A 21,011-nucleotide genomic window follows, 5' to 3' on the forward strand; every position below is an offset into this window, starting at 1 on the left:
GCTTAGTGCCAAAGGGTAAATAAATGATTGATTCATCATTTGATTTATCCAGAAAACTCCCCGTCAACTACTTCATCGATTCTACTTAATGTTATTAGCCACTAATTTTAAATCTATTAGGTTTCGAGGTAAACAATCAATTTTTCTTTGACAAATGCTTTCCGTGCTTGGCTTCAATCAGTTGCACCTTGTTTGAAAAATGTGCCACATTTTTGACTGGGTCGTAGTGAAAGACAACCTGACTGATGTATAATCCATTACTTAGTAATGTTTTTTTCTTGGCAAGAAAGGTATCGAACAAAGTTTGAATTTACTTGAAACCTCGTAAGGATTTGTTAGGAACTACGCATACCAGCGGCAGAAGAAAAACCTGTGCTATCTAAAACAAAAATAACCTTCTTAGGTATTGAAATTGATACATTAGAAATGAAGCTAAAATACCAAAAGATAAGCTCGATGAGCTCTAAAGAAGATTCAACTCACGCTCAGTCGCGAGAAATTAACACTGCAAAAAGGCAATCTTAGTTAGGATAATTAAAATTTACTTGTAGAGTTATTTCATCCAGTAGAGCTTTCTGTAGAAGGCTCATAGATTCCCACGATAAGCGTAAAAAAGCGACATCACAGAAACAAATCACTTCATCAGTGAAAGCTGACTTTAGACTGGCTTCATGGTCAACAAACTATGATTTAAACATTTTAAGTGATACAAATGTAGTTCGGGGGGCTTGGTTTCGGAATTTACTTTAGGGGAAATTGGTGCTACAGTGTGTCCATTGTTTTGTGTGGGTCTAACTTCAAAAGTAAGATTTTTTTAACACTGAAAACTAGGCAGTTGTGTATTTGGCGAATAAGAACGCGTCCAAATCACCTGTGGTGATGTTAGTTGTACGGAAACTGGTATTTAAAACGATTAAGTTTACTATTTGTATAAAAGCTGAAGATAATCTAGGCAAAATAATTCTATTGCCTATGCAATTTCTCGTTGTCAGTGGTCCGGCAGGTAGCTACAGACGCATGGAAAATGTCTACAGATTTACTGAACCATGTTTGGCTACTAAAGATATAGAGTCGGATACACTGCTGGCCAGTTCTATATGCGACAGTACAGGAAAAACGTATGAAACAACAATATTCACTTTTAAGTCATTATAAAAAATACTTCTTGTTAGACATTACTTGGCCATTACCAGTTGAAAAAGTTACCAAATATATAGCATACCTTTCAATGAAAAAGTTGTTTGCCGAAAAACGTAAAACATGTAATATCGGGATTTCCTTTTATCACAAGACACAAAATACCCAGGACACAACTAATAATTTTGTTATTTCAAAAATGTTAAATGCCATCCATAGGCAAACTTGCAGCAAAAATAGCAGGTTACCGATCACACTCATCATTACAAAAACGTATTAAGACTCTCCAAAACGTGTGTTTAAATGAGTACTTCCTTTATTTTAGTATTCTTTGACATGCTTAGAGTGAGAGAGTTCACTTCTAGACGCAAAGGAAATCCCAGTACATCAGCTATTCAAATGTCTGATGTCAGCATAAACGACAAACAACTAGGTATCAATGCTTGAAGGAGTAAAAACCATCAAAGAGGTTATTCCATAGTCATCGGAATTAACAATTACGCTAACGCACAAGCATTTTTCCCATCGTTAACTAGAGAAAATTTCTAAATTCACGTCCAAATATTCCGGGATGTCAACAAGTCTTCATTCACTTAAGCAGTTCTACATTAACCCAGTATCAGGTGTCAGCTGTGCTATGTAAAACAATAGAATTTTGTGAAGTACGAAGGGCGCACCTATTTAAATCCCATTCCTTTACATATGTGCCGCCAAGAAATAATTACCACGGTATTAGCAACGATAAGATTAAAAATTAGGTAGATGGACATCAAGTGCATATGACCTTACATTCGAATACACATATAAACGATAAAGTAAATTCAAATTTTGATTTTCGGTCCAATTGTAGTTTGGACAATTGGGTCAGCAGGTGATGCAGCTAAAAAGCGAAGTGGCGAGGATAACCCAGTCTTAATGACAAAAAAGTAAAGATAGACGGGATAACCAAATCTGGCATTAGGTGGTCCAAATTTGACCATGTCTTCAAGACAAAGTTACGGAATACCTCGAAGTTCACCTTGGGGCTAACGACGTAGTATTGTCAAATACTAAAATAAACTAATTGAGAAAACATCAAATGTTTCTTTTGTAGAGCAAAACTGTTGGTACCTGACCTAAACATAATTTGGTCCAAGATGTTGCTAAGACTTCATTCGCACGGAACCCTGACACAAAAAATTACAGGTAAATCTAGATAGTGGCATAATTGCGCGATACGGTCATTTATGATTAAGGAAAAACAATTTCTTATTCGTTACATGTCAATCAAAGCATCAGATTTAGAGTTTTTCAGACATGACGCTACACATTTGTTACTACTCAGCAACATTAAAGGAGCACTTGAAACTTTCATTTTTGTTACGGACAGTTTTTTTCCCCATCAGAATGCTAAGTTTGCAGGGAAAACTGTTTTGGTCGTGAGTTCATTTCTTTTCTATACGATAGAAATATATGCATGTGACGCCTTCAGGGACACAGTTAAGTATTTTGTATTAACATTTTTTTCTAAATTATTATTAAGAGGTGCAATATTGCCATGTCGTCTTCCATGAATTAACAATTTCAAGTTCCTCATAGTATATTTTTTTTCATTTGATTCACTCCATATCCTACAATGGCTACTAATTCTATTTTCCGGATATATCCACATTACACAAATTTAAAGAGTAATCAAGGTAACCAAGGTTTTAGCGGTAATCAAAAGAATGTAATCCAGGGACAAAGACCAGACATGGAAAAACATCGTATACAACAAAGAACATATAGTAACTAAAAGCATACATACAAAGTATCAAAAGCAAATGAGCAACTCGGACTCCACTATAAACTGGGAGCATGGACCAGATGTAGGGTAAGCGTCCACTGCATCATCTAGTTTTCTAGATATATTTTCTAAACCAGCAAAATTAAAACAATAATCAATTGCCGACCGATCAATCCACTGATGATGGCCGTTCTATCATTAAGTCGGAAGTGCCAATAGATGCAACAAAGACAGCCTTTCTTACAGCACACACGGTTTGCTTGAATTTACCAAAATGCTATTTGACTTATCCTATGTTGGAGCAACTTGTACAAGACTTATGACATGTATCTTTATAGGACTCCGATGGAATTATGTGTAGTCTACATCGATGAATTTTTCAGAAAGTTTGACAAACACATTACCAGACTGAAAACAATACTTAACCGCCTTGGTCAGGCAGTTTATAAAAATAGCTCCAAAAACCGCTATCCTACTCAGGTTACATAATGAACTCAGGGGGCATTTCACCTGATCCGGCTAAAGCAGTGGCTATCAAGAACTAGCCAATTCTAACCAATGTAAACGAATTTTGTTTTTTCCTGTGCTCATGCAGTTATAATAGGATTTGCAACAATATCAAAATTTGTTAGGAACTTAAAATTTTACAATAAATCACAGATCTAGTCTTAAGAAAAGTGATGTCGATAGTTGTGCCAGAGCTTGAAGAAACTACACAGACTTATTGTATCGCGCTAGAATTCTAACAAGTTGGCTTCTGGAACAGGGTAATGTTTCTACAAGATTGAAGTCATCACTACAAAAGTTTTACGGTCGTCACCATGAACTCGTGGATCGTTATGGTGTATCCATCTGCGCAATTAAATCTGATTTATTCAACGTGTCATAGTTTTTCTTTCCTTGTTTGTCTACCCAAGCGGATGTTTCTAGAAAAGTAGAGGACGCTTACCATACCGGTGGTCCTGGTCTATTCTCCCACTTTGTAGTGGAGTCCGAGTTGCTCATTTGCTTTTATTGCTTTGTGTGTATGATTTTAGTTGCTTCATGTTCTTTGTTGTGTATGTCTGCTTTCCATGCCTGGTCTTTGTCGCTGGATTGCATTCTTTTGATTGCCGCAATACCCTTTGTTCCCTTGTTTATTCTTTATCTCATTGTCCCTGTCCCATTTGTAAACATTGAGATCAACAAATAAATCATTAAAACAGAATACCTTAGCAATTGAGCTTGACTCAGACAAACCTGAAATAACCCCAACATCAAGCAACTGAATAGAAAGTAAAGCTAATCATATTTACAAAAAAATGACAACACATCAAAACTACCAGCATCAGAAATAATCGGTCACTACAGTTCCGGTGGACTCGATTTTGAGTAGTAATGCAAGTACTAAATAGGCAAGATTCGATGTAGTGTTATACCAAAAAAACTTAGTTTTTTTTACGAAGGAATACAATTAGGGATCGAATATCTTTTGTGAAAACAATATCCAAAGAATGAAAATAAATTGGAAATCTATCATTTTCCAACATTCTAGTAAGAGCAGTCGATAAACCCATCGGATATAGATTGAATAAAAAATATATATATTTCCGTAAACAAATTGGATGGGAAAACCCATTTTTAATCAACAATCTGCTAGTGATATTACATTACGTATGTCAGCCAGATATTAGCATTTCGTATTGCTCCCTGGCCTAGTGACATTGTTTACAATCTACAGTCCCGTTATAAAAAAGGTGAACTATTAATTTTTAGCACTTCGGATGTGACTTCTCATTTATTATGTTACCTATTAAAGTTTCTGATGTAGTGATAATTAAGTATTATTTAATTTTTAAGTGTATTGTTCTTTGTACAAAAAGGTTACGTTCAAGTCATTATTGCGCTACATCTAATAGTCACGTCACCAATCAGAAATATTTAGGCACACTATCAGTGTTGACCTGTCTAACCTTCATAGTAGATTTATAGACAACAATTCAATACTCACTCCAAAGGAATCTTCTTTTCATATCTGTAAATAAAAGGAAAAAAATAAACATCAACATACGTTATTGTTAATGTGTAAATATGTTCCATGTGGAAATAGTTATGGACGTGTTGTGAGTAGTTTGATATAAGATTCACATAACCGTTTGTATATTTTCCAAATCTGACCAAACAAAATATTTTAATTAAAATCGATATTCTTATTATCATTTCTTCTTTGATCTCGTCTTGATGGCTTTTTAAGCGTATTTAATTCTTATTTCTGTTTTTCTTCTTTTTGCCTTCTATTAAAGATCTAAACATAATGTGAAATTTTGTTTACACCTTTTTTATTTACAATCTGACTGTATGGTATATCAAGAGAAATACAAAATTTGTTTTTCGTTTGTGTATAACAATTTTTGGCATTGGAATTTCGTATAAATTATATTATACAATTTTGTAATACATACCCACATTCCTTACAGCGATAGAGTTTCGATTTCTTCTCACCAGGTTGCCTACAAACATAACATAAATCAATTTACATGATTTTTGTTTATGTCAGATTACTTTTAAATACATCAAAATATTAATGCGTTGGTTTTATAAGAATGATATATATCATTCTGACTTAACATTATTAACTATATTTCTGAATTTATCTTGTTGGTCTAGAAGAAGTTACATGTTTCCTATTTCTGAATTAATTTTGTTGGTCTAGAAGAGATTACATGTTTCCTATTTCTGAATTTATTTTGTTAGTCTACACTAGGTTACATGGTTCCTAGTTCTGAATTTATTTTGTTGGTCTAGAAGAGGTTACATATTTCTTATTTTTGTTAGGTTGCATGAAAGATCACTAGGTGGTGCATCAAATCACAACGTGCAGCAAATGAAATTAGTAGTTTCAGTCCAAGAAACGGTTTGGTGCAAAATTGTACTCATCAACATAAAGATGATATCTGTTACCTTTACATTCCTCCTTAACTAATAAAATTGTGGGCAAAAAATATTTCAGTGGATTCTTATCAGTAGAAGTCACATGTGTACCCTTATTATCAAATAATCTAGATGTTTGTAACTCAATTGCTCTAAAGTTTAAACCATCTTGACATTTAATAAATAATGAAAATAAGAAAATGTAGTAGCCTAATCTAATTATATCACAATTATTACAATTACATGTGTTTAGTGAAATGCACTTTTCGACAATTAGCGCTGATGTCTTTACTTATTGATGTTATATGTATTTCCAGAAGTACTATCGATCCAGAATATGAAAGATACTTGTTTTTGATAATGTCTAAATATATACCCCTGCTCAATCCAAAAATTTACATATGGTTCAATGTTAAATTTTTCTTTAGCATTTACGCGGACTTACAGTAAGTCTTTCGATTATCATTTTTTTCTCTTCCGTTACTTCTTAAATGGATTTGGCAAGGAACGTATGCGACACATTGTTACGACACTTCAGGCTATAAGTCTAAATCACTATGGCTATGCGTTCCGTACATGCAGGGAAATGACACATTAACGTGCCTTGAGTTATCTCCCCTAACACTGAGTTATCGTTTTTGCCTCTATGCTAGCATTCCACAGTATTGTAGAACTGCCTAATTTTGGTCTTGTAATCTGATGTTTTCTAACATTTGTCACCTTGAAAAAATGTCAAGCATCTTTAAATCTTTATATCTAGAAATAGCTCACGCCAAGGCTTGCAAGGATGCAGTAATTTTTTTCTGGAAAAAAAATACCTACAGCAAATAGGATTACCACAGAAACCATGCAGAAATATGCGAAAATTTGCAAAGAAGTTGATAAAATCAGATTTTACAATATCAAATTTCCCGCAAAATATCTTAAATTTTTATTTCAGGCCCTGAAACTGTCAAAACATTTTCCTTCGAAAAACCCTTCCTCATATGGGCATCACCGGTTGGATTTTGAACTATTTCACTGTGTAATCCACTTATTAAATTTGGCATACTTTCACTTTCACAATGAAGTCAAATTGTCATTGAAAAAAAGCCCTTTTAACATTGAAAATATATAAAACATTGCAAAATACTTCTAAAAGTCTCCTTTTTCAGAAAATGCTTTATCAATAATAGATTCTGCATTTTCAATCACTATAGCAACCACCTGTTTCCATGACTGTCATTTTTCATTCCTAACCAAAATTGCGAAACTAAACTGAACTGTTGAATGCTGGCTATAGGAAAAACTTGTATAGATAATGACAAACTGACAAGTGCATAACATTTGCCTTGTACTTGGCCAACAAAAATGTCCCGTCGGTCAAAGCCATCCATGGATATTCCTCGAAAACCGTATTAGATAGAAGCAAGCATGGAATTGGAAAAATTATCGTCTTGTCAAGATTTACAATAATTCTATGATCACAAAACCCTCCGACCAACTATAAGTGAGTGATTGCCCATAAATCGAATTTTGACTAAACAATTCCCATGTACAGAGCCAAAACCATAAGAGGGGTAATGTAAATAGCAAAGTTGTTCAGGATAAAAAAAAAACGTATAAGAAAAGTATAGGGTTCCATTCAGTATTTATGAACTGTAGGAGTAATCGCCCATCAATCTTTTTTTTTTATTAAAACTCGCGTATAGAGACAAAATCATAAGAGATAGAGGTGTAATGTAAATGACAAAGTTGTTCAGAACAAGAAACTCTACAAGGAAAGTATAAGGTTCCATTCAGTATTTTCAACACTCTTGGAATTATTGGTCAAAACCTGTTTTTTTAACGTTTTTGTCATAGCAACGGCCATTTTCTAGTATGAAAAGTACCTAGCAACTACATATTTTCTTCCTTAGTAATTTAATTGCTTCTTAAAAATACCAAGGTCAAAGATCAAAGGTCAAGATCATTTGATAATTCAATCGAAAACTATTCGTCGAACGGATTTTTTTTCAAATTCTGCAAATTTGGTGAAAGAAAAATAATGTTAACTGCTTTCAATCGACTTATTAGCCTTTTCTGCTTCGTTTGAAATGTCGTTATGTATTTTTATCTTTAAAAATGGTGAATTAAAGGAATTGGTGGGAAAACACCGATTCACGACATTTTGCGAAAATTCAAAAAAAGTAAAACAAATTCACTGCCTTGCGACACCAAAATATAATTTACTTGGTCATTTCCAGTGTTTGCAACAAATTTTATTACGGTCTATCCCCACAGGGGGAGGGGGACCTTACTGTAATCGCCACAGGGGAGGGGGACCTTACTGTAATCCCCACAGGGGGAGGGGGGTCTTACTGTAATTCTTTTGATTATTATTACTTTTCCTCCTTTAAATTAATTCTGAAAATTGATTTGACAAAAAAAGTATGAGACAAATTGTTATGACACTTCAACTATAGATCTAGATCACCAGGACTATCCGTTACGGACTTGCAGGGAAATTACAAATTAACGCGCCTTGAGTTACCTCCCCAAACACCGATTTGTCGTTTTTTCCTCTATACGAAAAAAAACTTGTATAGATAGAGGCAAACTGACAAGTGCATAATGTTTGTCTTGTACTTGGCCAAAATGTCCTGTAGATCAAAGCAATCAAACTACTCCTTGTATGAGTTATATAACTTTTTTTAAACCGTAAAGCGTAGAAACATAAGACTTTCACCATTCATCCTATGTGACATATAGTGTTTCCAAAATCAACAAATTCTAGCAATAAGAACATTCGTTTGTGTTATTGCAAGTTTGTTCACTCAAGGATGCTAAAAACTGTGTTTGTCTGGAACTATTGAAGGAAAAAGTCCGTTGATATTAAGGACTATATTTGAATACAACGAATTCGCGTGGTGCGCTTTGCACGGTGAGAATTATTTAATTTTAAACTTTTTCGTCTGCTTAAGTGTCTACTGTTTATGTTGTCTTGTTACTTTTTTGGTATCCCCTTTCCTTTGTCTATGTTTCCAGAAAATAGTACCATATATCTTCATTAATAAATCATTTCGATAATAACAATTAATTAGAATATTTTAGCAATAAAGATCATTAGTCAAATAACAGTTCTTCGAAAAATTATCAACATTTTCTAAAGTTTCTCCGTATCTTTGCGCTTTACTATTCTAAATGCACGGATGTGAATACTACTTAGTTGATATCGTTGATATTCTGATACTGCATTACCACTCTAACCGGTATGGTTTAAACGTTCTGTTCCTGTTAATTAATCGCATTAGAAAGAAATACCCATGGTCAAAATTATATTACGTAAGGACTATTAAACTACAAATGTACCAAACAGCAATTACTAGAAATAGAAACAACTATCCATTGAAATAGCTATAGTCTATTAGAGCCAACACGTTTTTAACAGTTGAATTATTCTTCAGAAAAATGATTAAAGTTGTCAAGAAATATTTTTACCTTTGGTTTTTAATAAAAATAACCGAAATAGGATATATAGCTGTCATCTGTTTTGATGCAAAAGCTATGCTTTACGAAGTTGGCATTTATAATGAGCTGACTGGTATAAATAGTATGACCGTGATGACTGGTGCAAAACATACGAATAGCTGTAGCATTTTTGTCCGTATACAAGATTATCAAAAGTTAACATGTTTCGAAAGTGGTTGATCATGACAAACGTTTAATGCAAAAGATAGTTGAGGAACCTTAGTATATGGAGAACAATTCATGGTCATTTAAACTTCATGACAAGATGGAATCACTTACAATATATTATTATTGGGCTTTTATAATTAAATTGCGACAGAAATTAGGCCTAATTTCACAGACTGTTTCATATAAAAAAAATTAAACTGTCGTAAGAGTCGCTACCCTATCTAAAGGTGTGAAAAATCCAAATTATGAGCTTAAGGTGACGGTTATTGCATTAATAACATCAGTAAATCATTGTTGTAACTGAACATCAATTACATACACCCAGACGAATGTAAATGTGAATATATCAAGTTCAATGGATAGTTTTCTTTCACACGAAGATACAAAGAATATTGCATCAAGTTCGCAATCAGGTTCCAGTGGTAGTATATCCCCACATTCGGAAACGCAACATGAATGAATGAGTGCTGGTTATAATAATGACATAGAAAATTGAAACAATCAAAATGGCGATTTTTTTACTCAGTCAACAAAGTGTCGGCCATGATCTATCTCAAATGCCAAACCAAAACTGTATTGAACATTTAGACAATGAGCTCCATGACAAGACAAAAGATGCATTTACATAGAAACATTACTTGATCTGATTGACGCTGATGATAACGTCATAACGTGGTACTGAACTATGCTTACGAGCCGTGCTCCTACATTGACAGTGGCCCAAAAGGGAAGTTACGTAACAGAAAAACAACAAAAGCTAGTACATGCAGTTATAAATATGCAAGATACTGTTATATCATGAATCAGTTTATCCTCGGCGACTCTACAGTAATTCATAAAGTGTTTACTAAATCGCATAACATAACCCCTCTGTTAGTACAACTCATGAAACTGAACGTCCGAATGTTAACATTGATTTAAATGCGTTAGTTCATTCACTTATTGATAGAGTTGAAATATTAGAGAATGAAATAAAGGAACGTAAAAAGTCAGAAATAAAACTTTCTTCTAGTCTTTAAACTGCTAATAAAACAACTATCGGCCTCCAAAATCAGCTGCAACGTCATATTGACGAGATCAACTCAAAAGTGACAAATTTGATTTCCTACAAGAAAACAGTTGATGATAAAGCTTTTTGCGAATTTCACTATGATAAATACACAAAACGTATTGCGTTTATTGAACAAAGCCACAAACGTGACATTAAAACAAATACAAACACTTCACGGAAATCATCTCAAATTAAACCCGACGCTGATCCCCAACAGACAACTAGAGTAGTAAACAAACCAATTGCTCGTGGCGATGACCTTAATTTAGAGACAGAGCTAACGGGTTCGAGGCGTAAAGAGATAAACAACTCAAATTCGTCAAGTATACCGTATGACAATAATAACACGCAAGCGCTTGAAGCTAAATCGATACCGTTGTACATGACGAGGCAAATATTAATTATAAGATACCGGTGTGTACTGATCGGCTTTCGTTTTAACCTGTTTCTTCTAAAGACTCCTCAGGCGTATTTTTGGTGTTGTACGGCGAAAGCGAAAAAACAAGTTTTTATGTTGATAATATTGATAAAAGATCAACGAAGTCTGGAATAGTTCATTTCATTTAGAGTAAAGGTCCGAGAGTAACCCATATCGCTATATCTAGTAGTACAAACGGTAAATTCGCCGCAAAAATTAACTTACACCGTGAACACGCTGAAATACTTGAACAATCCGATTTGTGGCCAGAAAATGTGAATTGTAGGGGATGGTTCAATAACAATTATTGGCAAGAAAGAAGGGATAATTATTAAATTCGTTCTGGTGGTTTTGGCTACCCAAGGAATTAAACATCCCCAAAATGACAATGAGACACTCGATTATTCGTTTAATAGAGATAATTAGTCTATTGATAATGGCGGTAAATCTCTCAATTTTAACATGGAATGTACGAGGTGTTACATCGTCGTCGTTTTGCATAAATAAAGTTCTAGATGATTATAAATGTGATATACCTGTTTTTTTAACTGAGATTGAACGAGAGATGTTTTGGTTTCATCCAAACTACAAGTTATGCGACGAAATGAATACAGACTATTCTCGGTACATTGGTGGTGGTAAACACGCATTACCTATAAATAATAACTTGTAGTTCAGTTTTAATTGTATTGAGCCACCTATAAAAAGTCGTATCAGCGAATGTTTCTCTCAGACAATCAAAATATATTTGTGTTTGTGTTGTATCTTTCTTCAGACAATGCAATGCATGACTATAAGGATTCTATCCAATGCCTTGACGACTTTTTTAAGTACTATTCCCAGTTTGGTCCAGTGATATTTGCTGGTGATTTTAACGCACAGTTTGATACTAAGCCAGCATCAGCGATCGCCCAAAAGAAAACTGAATTATTCAAAGACTTCTTGCAGGTTAATTCTTTAGTACCTGTCAATAAAACTAACCTGTGCACCAGTCAAACATACACTTTCCCGACATTGAGAACAATGATTGACTATATCTTAAAACCGGAGACATTCCGAGATTGTATCTCAAATTGTGAAATAGATTCTTATTTGATTGATTATCCGGATGACTTAGAAACCCAGATATTACTGTTGGGTTTTGAAACAGTTTTTTCGTTGCATTATTCTGGTTCTCATATTCCAGGAGAAGCAAGAAACTTGAAATGCGCAAGGGAAAATTATAATATTTTGTTTGAAAAGGTTAAAAAGGGAATTAAAAGCAGGACCTGTAGCTGGTCTGTTTAAATCATAATCAATACCATTTTTATCCGTATCCCCCTTAGGCTTAGTTCCAAAGGTAAAGAAATGATTGATTCATCATTTAATTTATCCAGAAAACTCCCCGTCAACTACTTCATCGATTCTACTAAATGTTATTAGCCACTAATTTTAAATCTATTAGGTTTCAAGGTAAACAATCATTTTTTCTTTGACAAATGCTTTTCGTGCTTGGCATCAATCAGTTGCACCTTGTTTGAAAAATGTGCCACACTTTGACTGGGTCGTAGTGAAAGACAACCTGACTGATATATAATCCATTATTTAGTAATGTTTTTTTCTTGGCAAGGAAGGTGTCGAACAAATTTGAATTTACTTGAGACCTCGTAAGGATTTGTTAGGAACTAGGCATACCAGCGGCAGAAGAAAAACATGTGCTATCTAAAACAAAAATAACCTTCTTAGGTATTGAAATTGATACATTAGAAATCAAGCTAAAATACCAAAAGATAAGCTCGATGAGCTCTAAAGAAGATTCAACTCACGCTCAGTCGCGAGAAATTACCCCTGCAAAAAGGCAATCATAGTTAGGATAATTAAAATTTACTTGCAGATTTATTTCATCCAGTAGAGCTTTCTGTAGAAGGCTCATTGATTCCCACGATAAGCGTAAAAAAAGAAACATCACAGAAACGAATCACTTCATCAATGAAAGCTGACTTTAGGCTGGCTTCATGGTCAACAAACTATGATTTAGACATTTTAAGTGATACAAATGTAGTTCGGGGGGGTTGGTTTCGGAATTTACTTTAGGGGAAATTGGTTCTACAGTGTGTCCATTGTTTTGTGTGGGTCTAACTTCAAAAGTAAGATATTTTAACACTGAAAACTAGGCAGTTGTGTATTTGGCGAATAAGAACGCGTCCAAATCACCTGTGGTGATGTTAGTTGTACGGAAACTGGTATTTAAAACGCTTAAGTTTACTATTTGTATAAAAGCTGAAGATAATCTAGGCAAAAATAATTCTATTGCCTATGCACTTTCTCGTTGTCAGTGGTCCGGCAGGTAGCTCCAGACGCATGGAAAATGCCTACAGATTTACCGAACCATCTTTGGCTACTAAAGATATAGAGTCGGATAGACTGCTGGCCAGTTCTATATGCAATAGTTCAGGAAAAACGTATGAAACAACAATATTCACTATTAAGTCATTTTAAAAACACTTCTTGTTAGACATTACTTGGCCAATACCAGTTGAAAAAGTTACCAAATATATAGCATACCTTTCAATGAAAAAGTTGTTTGCCGAAAAAAAGTAAAACATGTAATAGCGGGATTTCCTTTTATCACAAGACACAAAATACCCAGGACACAACTAATAATTTTGTTATTTCAAAAATGTTAAATGCCATCCATAGGCAAAATTGCAGCAAAAATAGCAGGTTATCGATCACACTCATCATTACAAAAACGTATTAAGACTCTCCAAAATGTGTGTTTAAATGAGTACGAATCTACACTTTTAAGAACTTCCTTTATTTTAGTATTCTTTGACATGCTTAGAGTTAGAGACTTCACTTCTAAACGCAAAGGAAATCCCAGTACATCAGCTATTCAAATGTCTGATGTCAGCATAAACGATAAACAACTAGGTATCAATGTTTGAAGGAGTAAAAACCATCAAAGAGATTATTCTATAGTCATCATAATTAACAATTACGCTAACGCACAAGCATTTTTCCCATCGTTAACTAGAGAAAATTTCTAAATTCACGTCTAAATATTCCGGGATGTCAACAAGTCTTCATTCACTTAAGCAGTTCTACATGAACCCAGTATCAGGTGTCAGCTGTGCTATGTAAAACAATAGAATTTTGTGAAATACGAGGAGCGCACCTATTTAAATCCCATTCCTTTACATATGTGCCGCCAAGAAATAATTACCGGTATTAGCAACGATAAGATTAAAAATTAGGTAGATGGACATCAACTGTATATGACCTTACATTGGAATACACATATTAACGATAAAGTAAATTCAAATTTTGATTTTCGGTCCAATTGTAGTTTGGACAATTGGGTCAGCAGGAGATGCAGCTAAAAAGCGAACTGGCGAGGATAACCCGAAGCTTAATTACAAAAAAGTAAAGATAGACGGGATAACCAAATCTGGCATTAGGTGGTCCGTTTTTGACCATGTCTTCAAGACAAAGTTACGGAATTCCTCGAAGTTCACCTTGGGGCTAACGACTTAGTATAGTCAAATACTAAAAACTAATTGAGAAAACATCAAATGTTTCTTTTGTAGAGCAAAACTGTTGGTACTTGACCTAAACATAATTTGGTCCAAGATGTTGCTAAGACTTCATTGGCACAGAACCCTGACACAAAAAATTACAGGTAAATCTAGATAGTGGCATAATTGCGCGATACGGTCATTTATGATTAAGGAACAACAATTTCTTATTCGTTACATGTCAATCAAAGCATCAGAATTAGAGTTTTTCAGACATGACGCTACACATTTGTTACTACTCAGCAACATTAAAGGAGCACTTGAAACTTTCATTTTTGTTACGGACAGTTTTTTCCCCCATCAGAATGCTAAGTTTGCAGGGAAAACTGTTTTGGTCGTGAGTTCATTTCTTTTCTATACGATAGAAATATATGCATGTGACGCCTTTAGGGACACAGTTACGTATTTTGTATTAACATTTTTTTCTAAATTATTATTAAGAGGTGCAATATTGCCATGGCGTCTTCCATGAATTAACAATTTCAAGTTCCTCATAGTATAATTTTTTTCATTTGATTCACCCCATATCCTACAATGGCTACTAATTCTATTTTCCGGATATATCCACATTACACAAATTAAAGAGTAATCAAGGTAACCAAGGTTTTAGCGGTAATCAAAAGAATGTAATCCAGGGACAAAGACCAGACATGGAAAACCATCGTATACAACAAAGAACATATAGTAACTAAAATCATACATACAAAGTATCAAAAGCAAATGAGCAACTCGGACTCCACTATAAACTGGGAGCATGGACCAGAATTAGGGTAAGCGTCCACTGCAACATCTAGTTTTCTAGATATATTTTCTAAACCAGCAAAATTAAAACAATAATCAATTGCCGACCGATCAACCCACTGGCCGTTCTATCATTAAGTCGAAAGTGCCAATAGATGCAACAAAGACAGCCTTTCTTACAGCACACACGGTTTGCTTGAATTTACCAAAATGCTATTTGACTCATCCTATGTTGAAGCCACTTGTACAAGACTTATGACATGTATCCTTTTAGGACTCCGATGGAATTATGTGTAGTCTACATCGACGAATTTTTCAGATAGTTTGACAAACACATTACCAGACGGAAAACAATACTTAACCGCCTTGGTCAGGCAGTTTATAAAAATAGCTCCAAAAACCGCTATTCTTCTCAGGTTACATAATGAATTCTGGGGGCATTTCACCTGATCCGGCTAAAGCAGAGGCTATCAAGAACTAGCCAATTCTAACCAATGTAAACGAATTTTGTTTTTCCTGAGCTCATGCAGTTATTATAGGATTTGCAACAATATCAAAATTTGTTAGGAACTTAAAATGTAACAATAAATCACAGATCTAGTCTTAAGAAAAGTGATGTCAATAGTTGTGCCAGAGCTTGAAGAAACTACACAGACTTATTGTATCGCGCTAGAATTCTAACAAGTTGGCTTCTGGAACAGGGTAATGTTGCTACAAGATTGAAATCATCACTACAAAAGTTTAACGGTCGTCACCATGAACTCGTGGATCGTTAAGTGTATCCATCTGCGCCATTAAATCTGTTTAAATCATTCATTCAACGTGTCATAGTTTTTTCTTTCCTTGTTTGTCTACCCAAGCGGATGTTTCTAGAAAAGCAGACGACGCTTACCCTACCGGTGCACCTGGTCCATTCTCCCACTTTGTAGTGGTGTCCGAGTTGCTCATTTGCTTTTATTGCTTTGTGTGTATTATTTTAGTTGCTTCATGTTCTTTGTTGTGTATGTCTGTTTTCCATGCCTGGTCTTTGTCGCTGGATTGCATTCTTTTGATTGCCGCAATAACCTTTGTTCCCTTGTTTATTCTTTATCTCATTGTCCCTGTCCCATTTGTAAACATTGAGATCAACAAATAAATCATTAAAACAGAATACCTTAGCCATTGAGCTTGACTCAGACAAACCTGAAATAACCCCAACATCAAGCAACTGAATAGAAAGTAAAGCTAATCATATTTAAAAAAAATTACATCACCATCAAAACTACCAGCATCAGAAATAATCGGTCACTACAGTTCGGTGGACTCGATTTTGAGTAGTAATGCAAGTACTAAATAGGCAAGATTCGATGTAGTGTTATACCAAAAAAACTTAGTTTCTTTTACGAAGGGATACAATTAGGGATCGATTATCTTTTGTGAAAACAATATCCAAAGAATGAAAATAAATTGGAAATCTATCATTTTCCAATAATCTAGTAAGGGCTGTCGATAAATCCATCGGATATAGATTGAATAAAAAAACTATATTTCCGTAAACAAAAATTGGATGGGAAAACCCATTTTTAATCAACAATCTGCTAGTGATATTACATTACGTATGTCAGCCAGATATTAGCATTTCGTATTGCTCCCTGGCCTAGTGACATTGTTTGACCTCACTACGATTACGTCCGTAAGAACTGATTTTACTATAACATGTATAATGTTTACAATCTACAGTCCCGTTATAAAAAAGGTGAACTATTAATTTTTAGCACTTCGGATGTGACTTCTCATTTATTATGTTACCTATTAAAGTTTCTGATGAAGTGATAATTAAGTGTTATTTAATTTATAAGTGTATTGTTCTTTTTACAAAAGTGTTACGTTCAAGTCATTATTGCGCTACATCTAATAGTCACGTTACCAATCAGAAATATTTAGGCACACTATCAGTGTTGACCTGTCTAACCTTCACAGTAGATTTATAGACAACAATTCAATACTCACTCCAAAGGAATCTTCTTTTCATATCTGTAAATAAAAGGAAAAAAATAAACATCAACATACGTTATTGTTAATGTGTAAATATGTTCCATGTGGAAATAGTTATGGACGTGTTGTGAGTAGTTTGATATAAGATTCACATAACCGTTTGTATATTTTCCAAATCTGACCAAACAAAATATTTTAATTAAAATCGATATTCTTATTATCATTTCTTCTTTGATCTCGTCTTGATGGCTTTTTAAGCGTATTTAATTCTTATTTCTGTTTTTCTTCTTTTTGCCTTCTATTAAAGATCTAAACATAATGTGAAATTTTGTTTACACCTTTTTTATTTACAATCTGACTGTATGGTATATCAAGACAAATACAAAATTTGTTTTTCGTTTGTGTATAACAATTTTTAATTCAGATTCCAATGGCATTGGAATTTCGTATAAATTACATTATACAATTTTGTAATACATACCCACATTCCTCACAGCGATAAAGTTTCGATTTTTTCTCACCAGGTTGATTTTTGTTTATGTTAGATTACTTTTAAATACATCAAAATATTAATGCGTTGGTTTTATAAGAATGATATAAATAACTCTGACTTAACATTATTAACTATATTTCTGAATTTATCTTGTTGGTCTAGAAGAAGTTACATGTTTCCTATTTCTGAATTTATTTTGTTGGTCTAGAAGAGATTACATGTTTCCTATTTCTGAATTTATTTTGTTGGTCTAGAAGAGGTTACATATTTCTTATTTTTGTTAGGTTGCATGAAAGATCTCTAGGTGGTGCATCAAATCACAACGTGCAGCAAATGAAATTAGTAGTGTCAGTCCAAGATTGTTCCCCTCCTCATCAACATAAAGATGATATCTGGAACCTTTACATTCCTCCTTAACTAATAAAATTGTGGGCAAACAATATTTCAGTGGATTCTTATCAGTAGAAGTCACATTTGTATCCTTATTATCAAATAATCTAGATGTTTATAACTCAATTGCTCTAAAGTTTAAACCATCTTGACATTTAATAAATAATGAAAATAAGAAAATGTAGTAGCCTAATCTAGTTATATCACAATTATTACAATTACATGTGTTTAGTGAAATGCACTTTTCGACAATTAGCGCTGATGTCTTTACTTATTGATGTTCTATGTATTTCCAGAAATACTATTGATCCAGAATATGAAAGATACTTGTATTTGATAATGTCTAAATATATACCCCTGCTCAATCCAAAAATTTACATATGGTTCAATGTTAAAATTTCTAGAGCATTTACGCAGACTTACAGTAAGTCTTTCGATTATCATTTTTTTCTCTTCCGTAACTTCTTAAATGGATTTGGCAAGGAACGTATGCGACACATTGTTACGACACTTCAGGCTATAAATCTAAATCACTATGGCAATGCGTTACGTACTTGCAGGGAAATGACACGTTAACGTGCCTTGAGTTATCTCCCCTAACACTGATTTATCGTTTTTGCCTCTATGCTAGCATTCAACAGTATTGTAGAACTGCCTAATTTTCGTCTTGTAATCTGATGTTTTGTAGCATTTGTCACCATGAAAAAATGTCAAGCATCTTTAAATCTTTATATCTAGAAATAGCTCACGCCAAGGCTTGCAAAACAATTACCCACAGCAAATAGGATTACCACAGAAACCATGCAGAAATATGCGAAAATTTGCAAAGAAGTTGATAAAATCAGGTTTTACAATATCACATTTCCCGCAAAATATCTTAAATTTTTATTTCAGGCCCTGAAACTGTCAAAACTTTTTCCTTCGAAAAACCCTTCCTCATGTGGGCATCACCGGTTAGATTTTGAACTATTTCACTTTGTAATCCACTCATTAAATTTGGCATACTTTCACTTTCACAATGAAGTCAAATTGTCATTGAAAAAAGCCCTTTCAACATTGAAAATATATAAAACATTGCAAAATACTTCTAAAAGTCTCCTTTTTCAGAAAATGTTTTATCAATAATAGATTCTTCATTTTCAATCACTATAGCAACCACCTGTTTCCATTACTGTCATTTTTCATTCCTAACCACAATTGCGAAACTAAACTGAACTGTTGAATGCTGGCTATAGGAAAAACTTGTATAGATAATGACAAACTGACAAGTGCATAATGTTTGTCTTGTACATGGCCAACAAAAATGTCCCGTCGGTCAAAGCCATCCATGGATATTCCTCGAAAACCGTATTAGATAAAAGCAAGCATGGAATTGGAAAAATTATCGCCTTGTCAAGATTTACAATAATTCTATGATCACAAAACCCTCCGACCAACTATAAGTGAGTGATTGCCCATAAATCGAATTTTGACCAAACAATTCCCATGTACAGAGCCAAAACCATAAGAGAGGTAATGTAAATACCAAAGTTGTTCATGATAAAAAAAAAACGTATAAGAAAAGTATAGGGTTCCATTCAGTATTTTATGACCTGTAGGAGTAATCGCCCATCAATCTTTTTTTTTAAAATTAAAACTCGCGTATAGAGACAAAATCATAAGAGATAGAGGTGTAATGTAAATGACAAAGTTGTTCAGAACAAGAAACTCTACAAGGAAAGTATAAGGTTCCATTCAGTATTTTCAACACTGTTGGAGTTATTGATCAAAACCTGTTTTTTAACGTTTTTTGTCATAGCAACGGCCATTTTCTAGTATGAAAAGTACCTAGCAACTACATATTTTCTTCCTCAGTAAGTTAATTGCTTCTACCAATGTCAAAGATCAAAGGTCAAGATCATTTGATAAATCAATCGAAAACTATTTGTCGAACGGATTTTTTTTTTTTCAAATTCTGCAAATTTGGTGAAAGAAAAATAATGTTAACTGCTTTCAATCGACTTATTAGCCTTTTCTGCTTCGTTTGAAATGTCGTTATGTATTTTTATCTTTAAAAATGGTGAATTAAAGGAATTGGTGGGAAAACACCGAAAATTCAAAAAAAGTAAAACAAATTCACCGCCTTGTGATTGCGACACCAAAATATAATTTACTTGGTCATTTCCAGTGTTTGCAACAAATTTTATTACGGTCTATCCCCACAGGGGGAGGGGGACCTTACTGTAATCACCACAGGGGAGGGGGACCTTACTGTAATCCCCACAGGGGGAGGGGGTCTTACTGTAATTCTTTTGATTATTATTACTTTTCCTCCTTTAAATTAATTCTGAAAATTGATTTGACAAAAAACGTATGAGACAAATTGTTATGACACTTCAACTATAGATCTAGATCACAAGGACTATGCGTTAAGGACTTGTAGGGAAATGACAAATTAACGCGCCTTGAGTTACCTCCCCAAACACCGATTTGTCGTTTTTTCCTCTATACGAAAAAAACTTGTATAGATAGAGGCTAACTGACAAGTGCATAATGTTTGTCTTGTACTTGGCCAAAATGTCCTGTAGATCAAAGCAATCAAACTACTCCTTGTATGAGTTATATAACTTTTTTTAAACCGTAAGGCGTAGAAACATAAGACTTTCACCATTCATCCTATGAGACATATAGTGTTTCCAAAATCAACACATTCTAGCAATAAGAACATTCTTTTGTGTTATTGCAAGTTTGTACACTCAAGGATGCTAAAAACTGTGTTTGTCTGGAACTATTGAAGGAAAAAGTCCATTGATATTAAGGACTATATTCGAATACAACGAATTCGCGTGGTGCGCTTTGCACGGTGAGAATTATTTAATTTTAAACTTTTTCGTCTGCTTAAGTGTCTACTCTTTATTTTGCCTTGTTACTTTTTTGTA

General features: G+C 33.9%; 1 protein-coding gene and 1 long non-coding RNA gene across 17 annotated transcripts in view; one reads left to right on the plus strand and one right to left on the minus strand.

The window, feature by feature from the left end:
- The window catches only part of LOC148604626 (transcription intermediary factor 1-beta-like), a 293,163-nt gene that overhangs the window by 138,506 nt on the left and 133,646 nt on the right, over positions 1-21,011 (minus strand). For 4 of the 16 annotated variants that reach the window (XM_088550090.1, XM_088550098.1, XM_088550088.1 and 1 more), the window contains one exon: positions 4,893-4,916. The exons of 5 other annotated variants lie outside the window; for them this stretch is intronic. In XM_088550090.1, the coding sequence (XP_088406216.1) occupies positions 4,893-4,916 (24 nt within the window). Of the gene's footprint in view, positions 1-4,892; positions 4,917-17,225; positions 17,250-17,691; positions 17,739-21,011 lie in introns of all 16 variants that reach the window. 7 more of the 16 variants (XM_088550087.1, XM_088550085.1, XM_088550095.1 and 4 more) reach the window with 3 other exon arrangements.
- LOC148604633 (uncharacterized) lies at positions 17,214-18,145 on the plus strand. Its single transcript, XR_015916103.1, has 2 exons — positions 17,214-17,337; positions 17,988-18,145. It is a non-coding gene; the product is annotated as an uncharacterized LOC148604633 (long non-coding RNA).

The sequence above is a fragment of the Perna viridis genome, chromosome 10, assembly GCF_037379345.1.
Source record: "Perna viridis isolate PV_CMFRI_1.1 ecotype Kerala chromosome 10, ASM3737934v1, whole genome shotgun sequence".
NCBI classification, from domain to species: domain Eukaryota; kingdom Metazoa; phylum Mollusca; class Bivalvia; order Mytilida; family Mytilidae; genus Perna; species Perna viridis.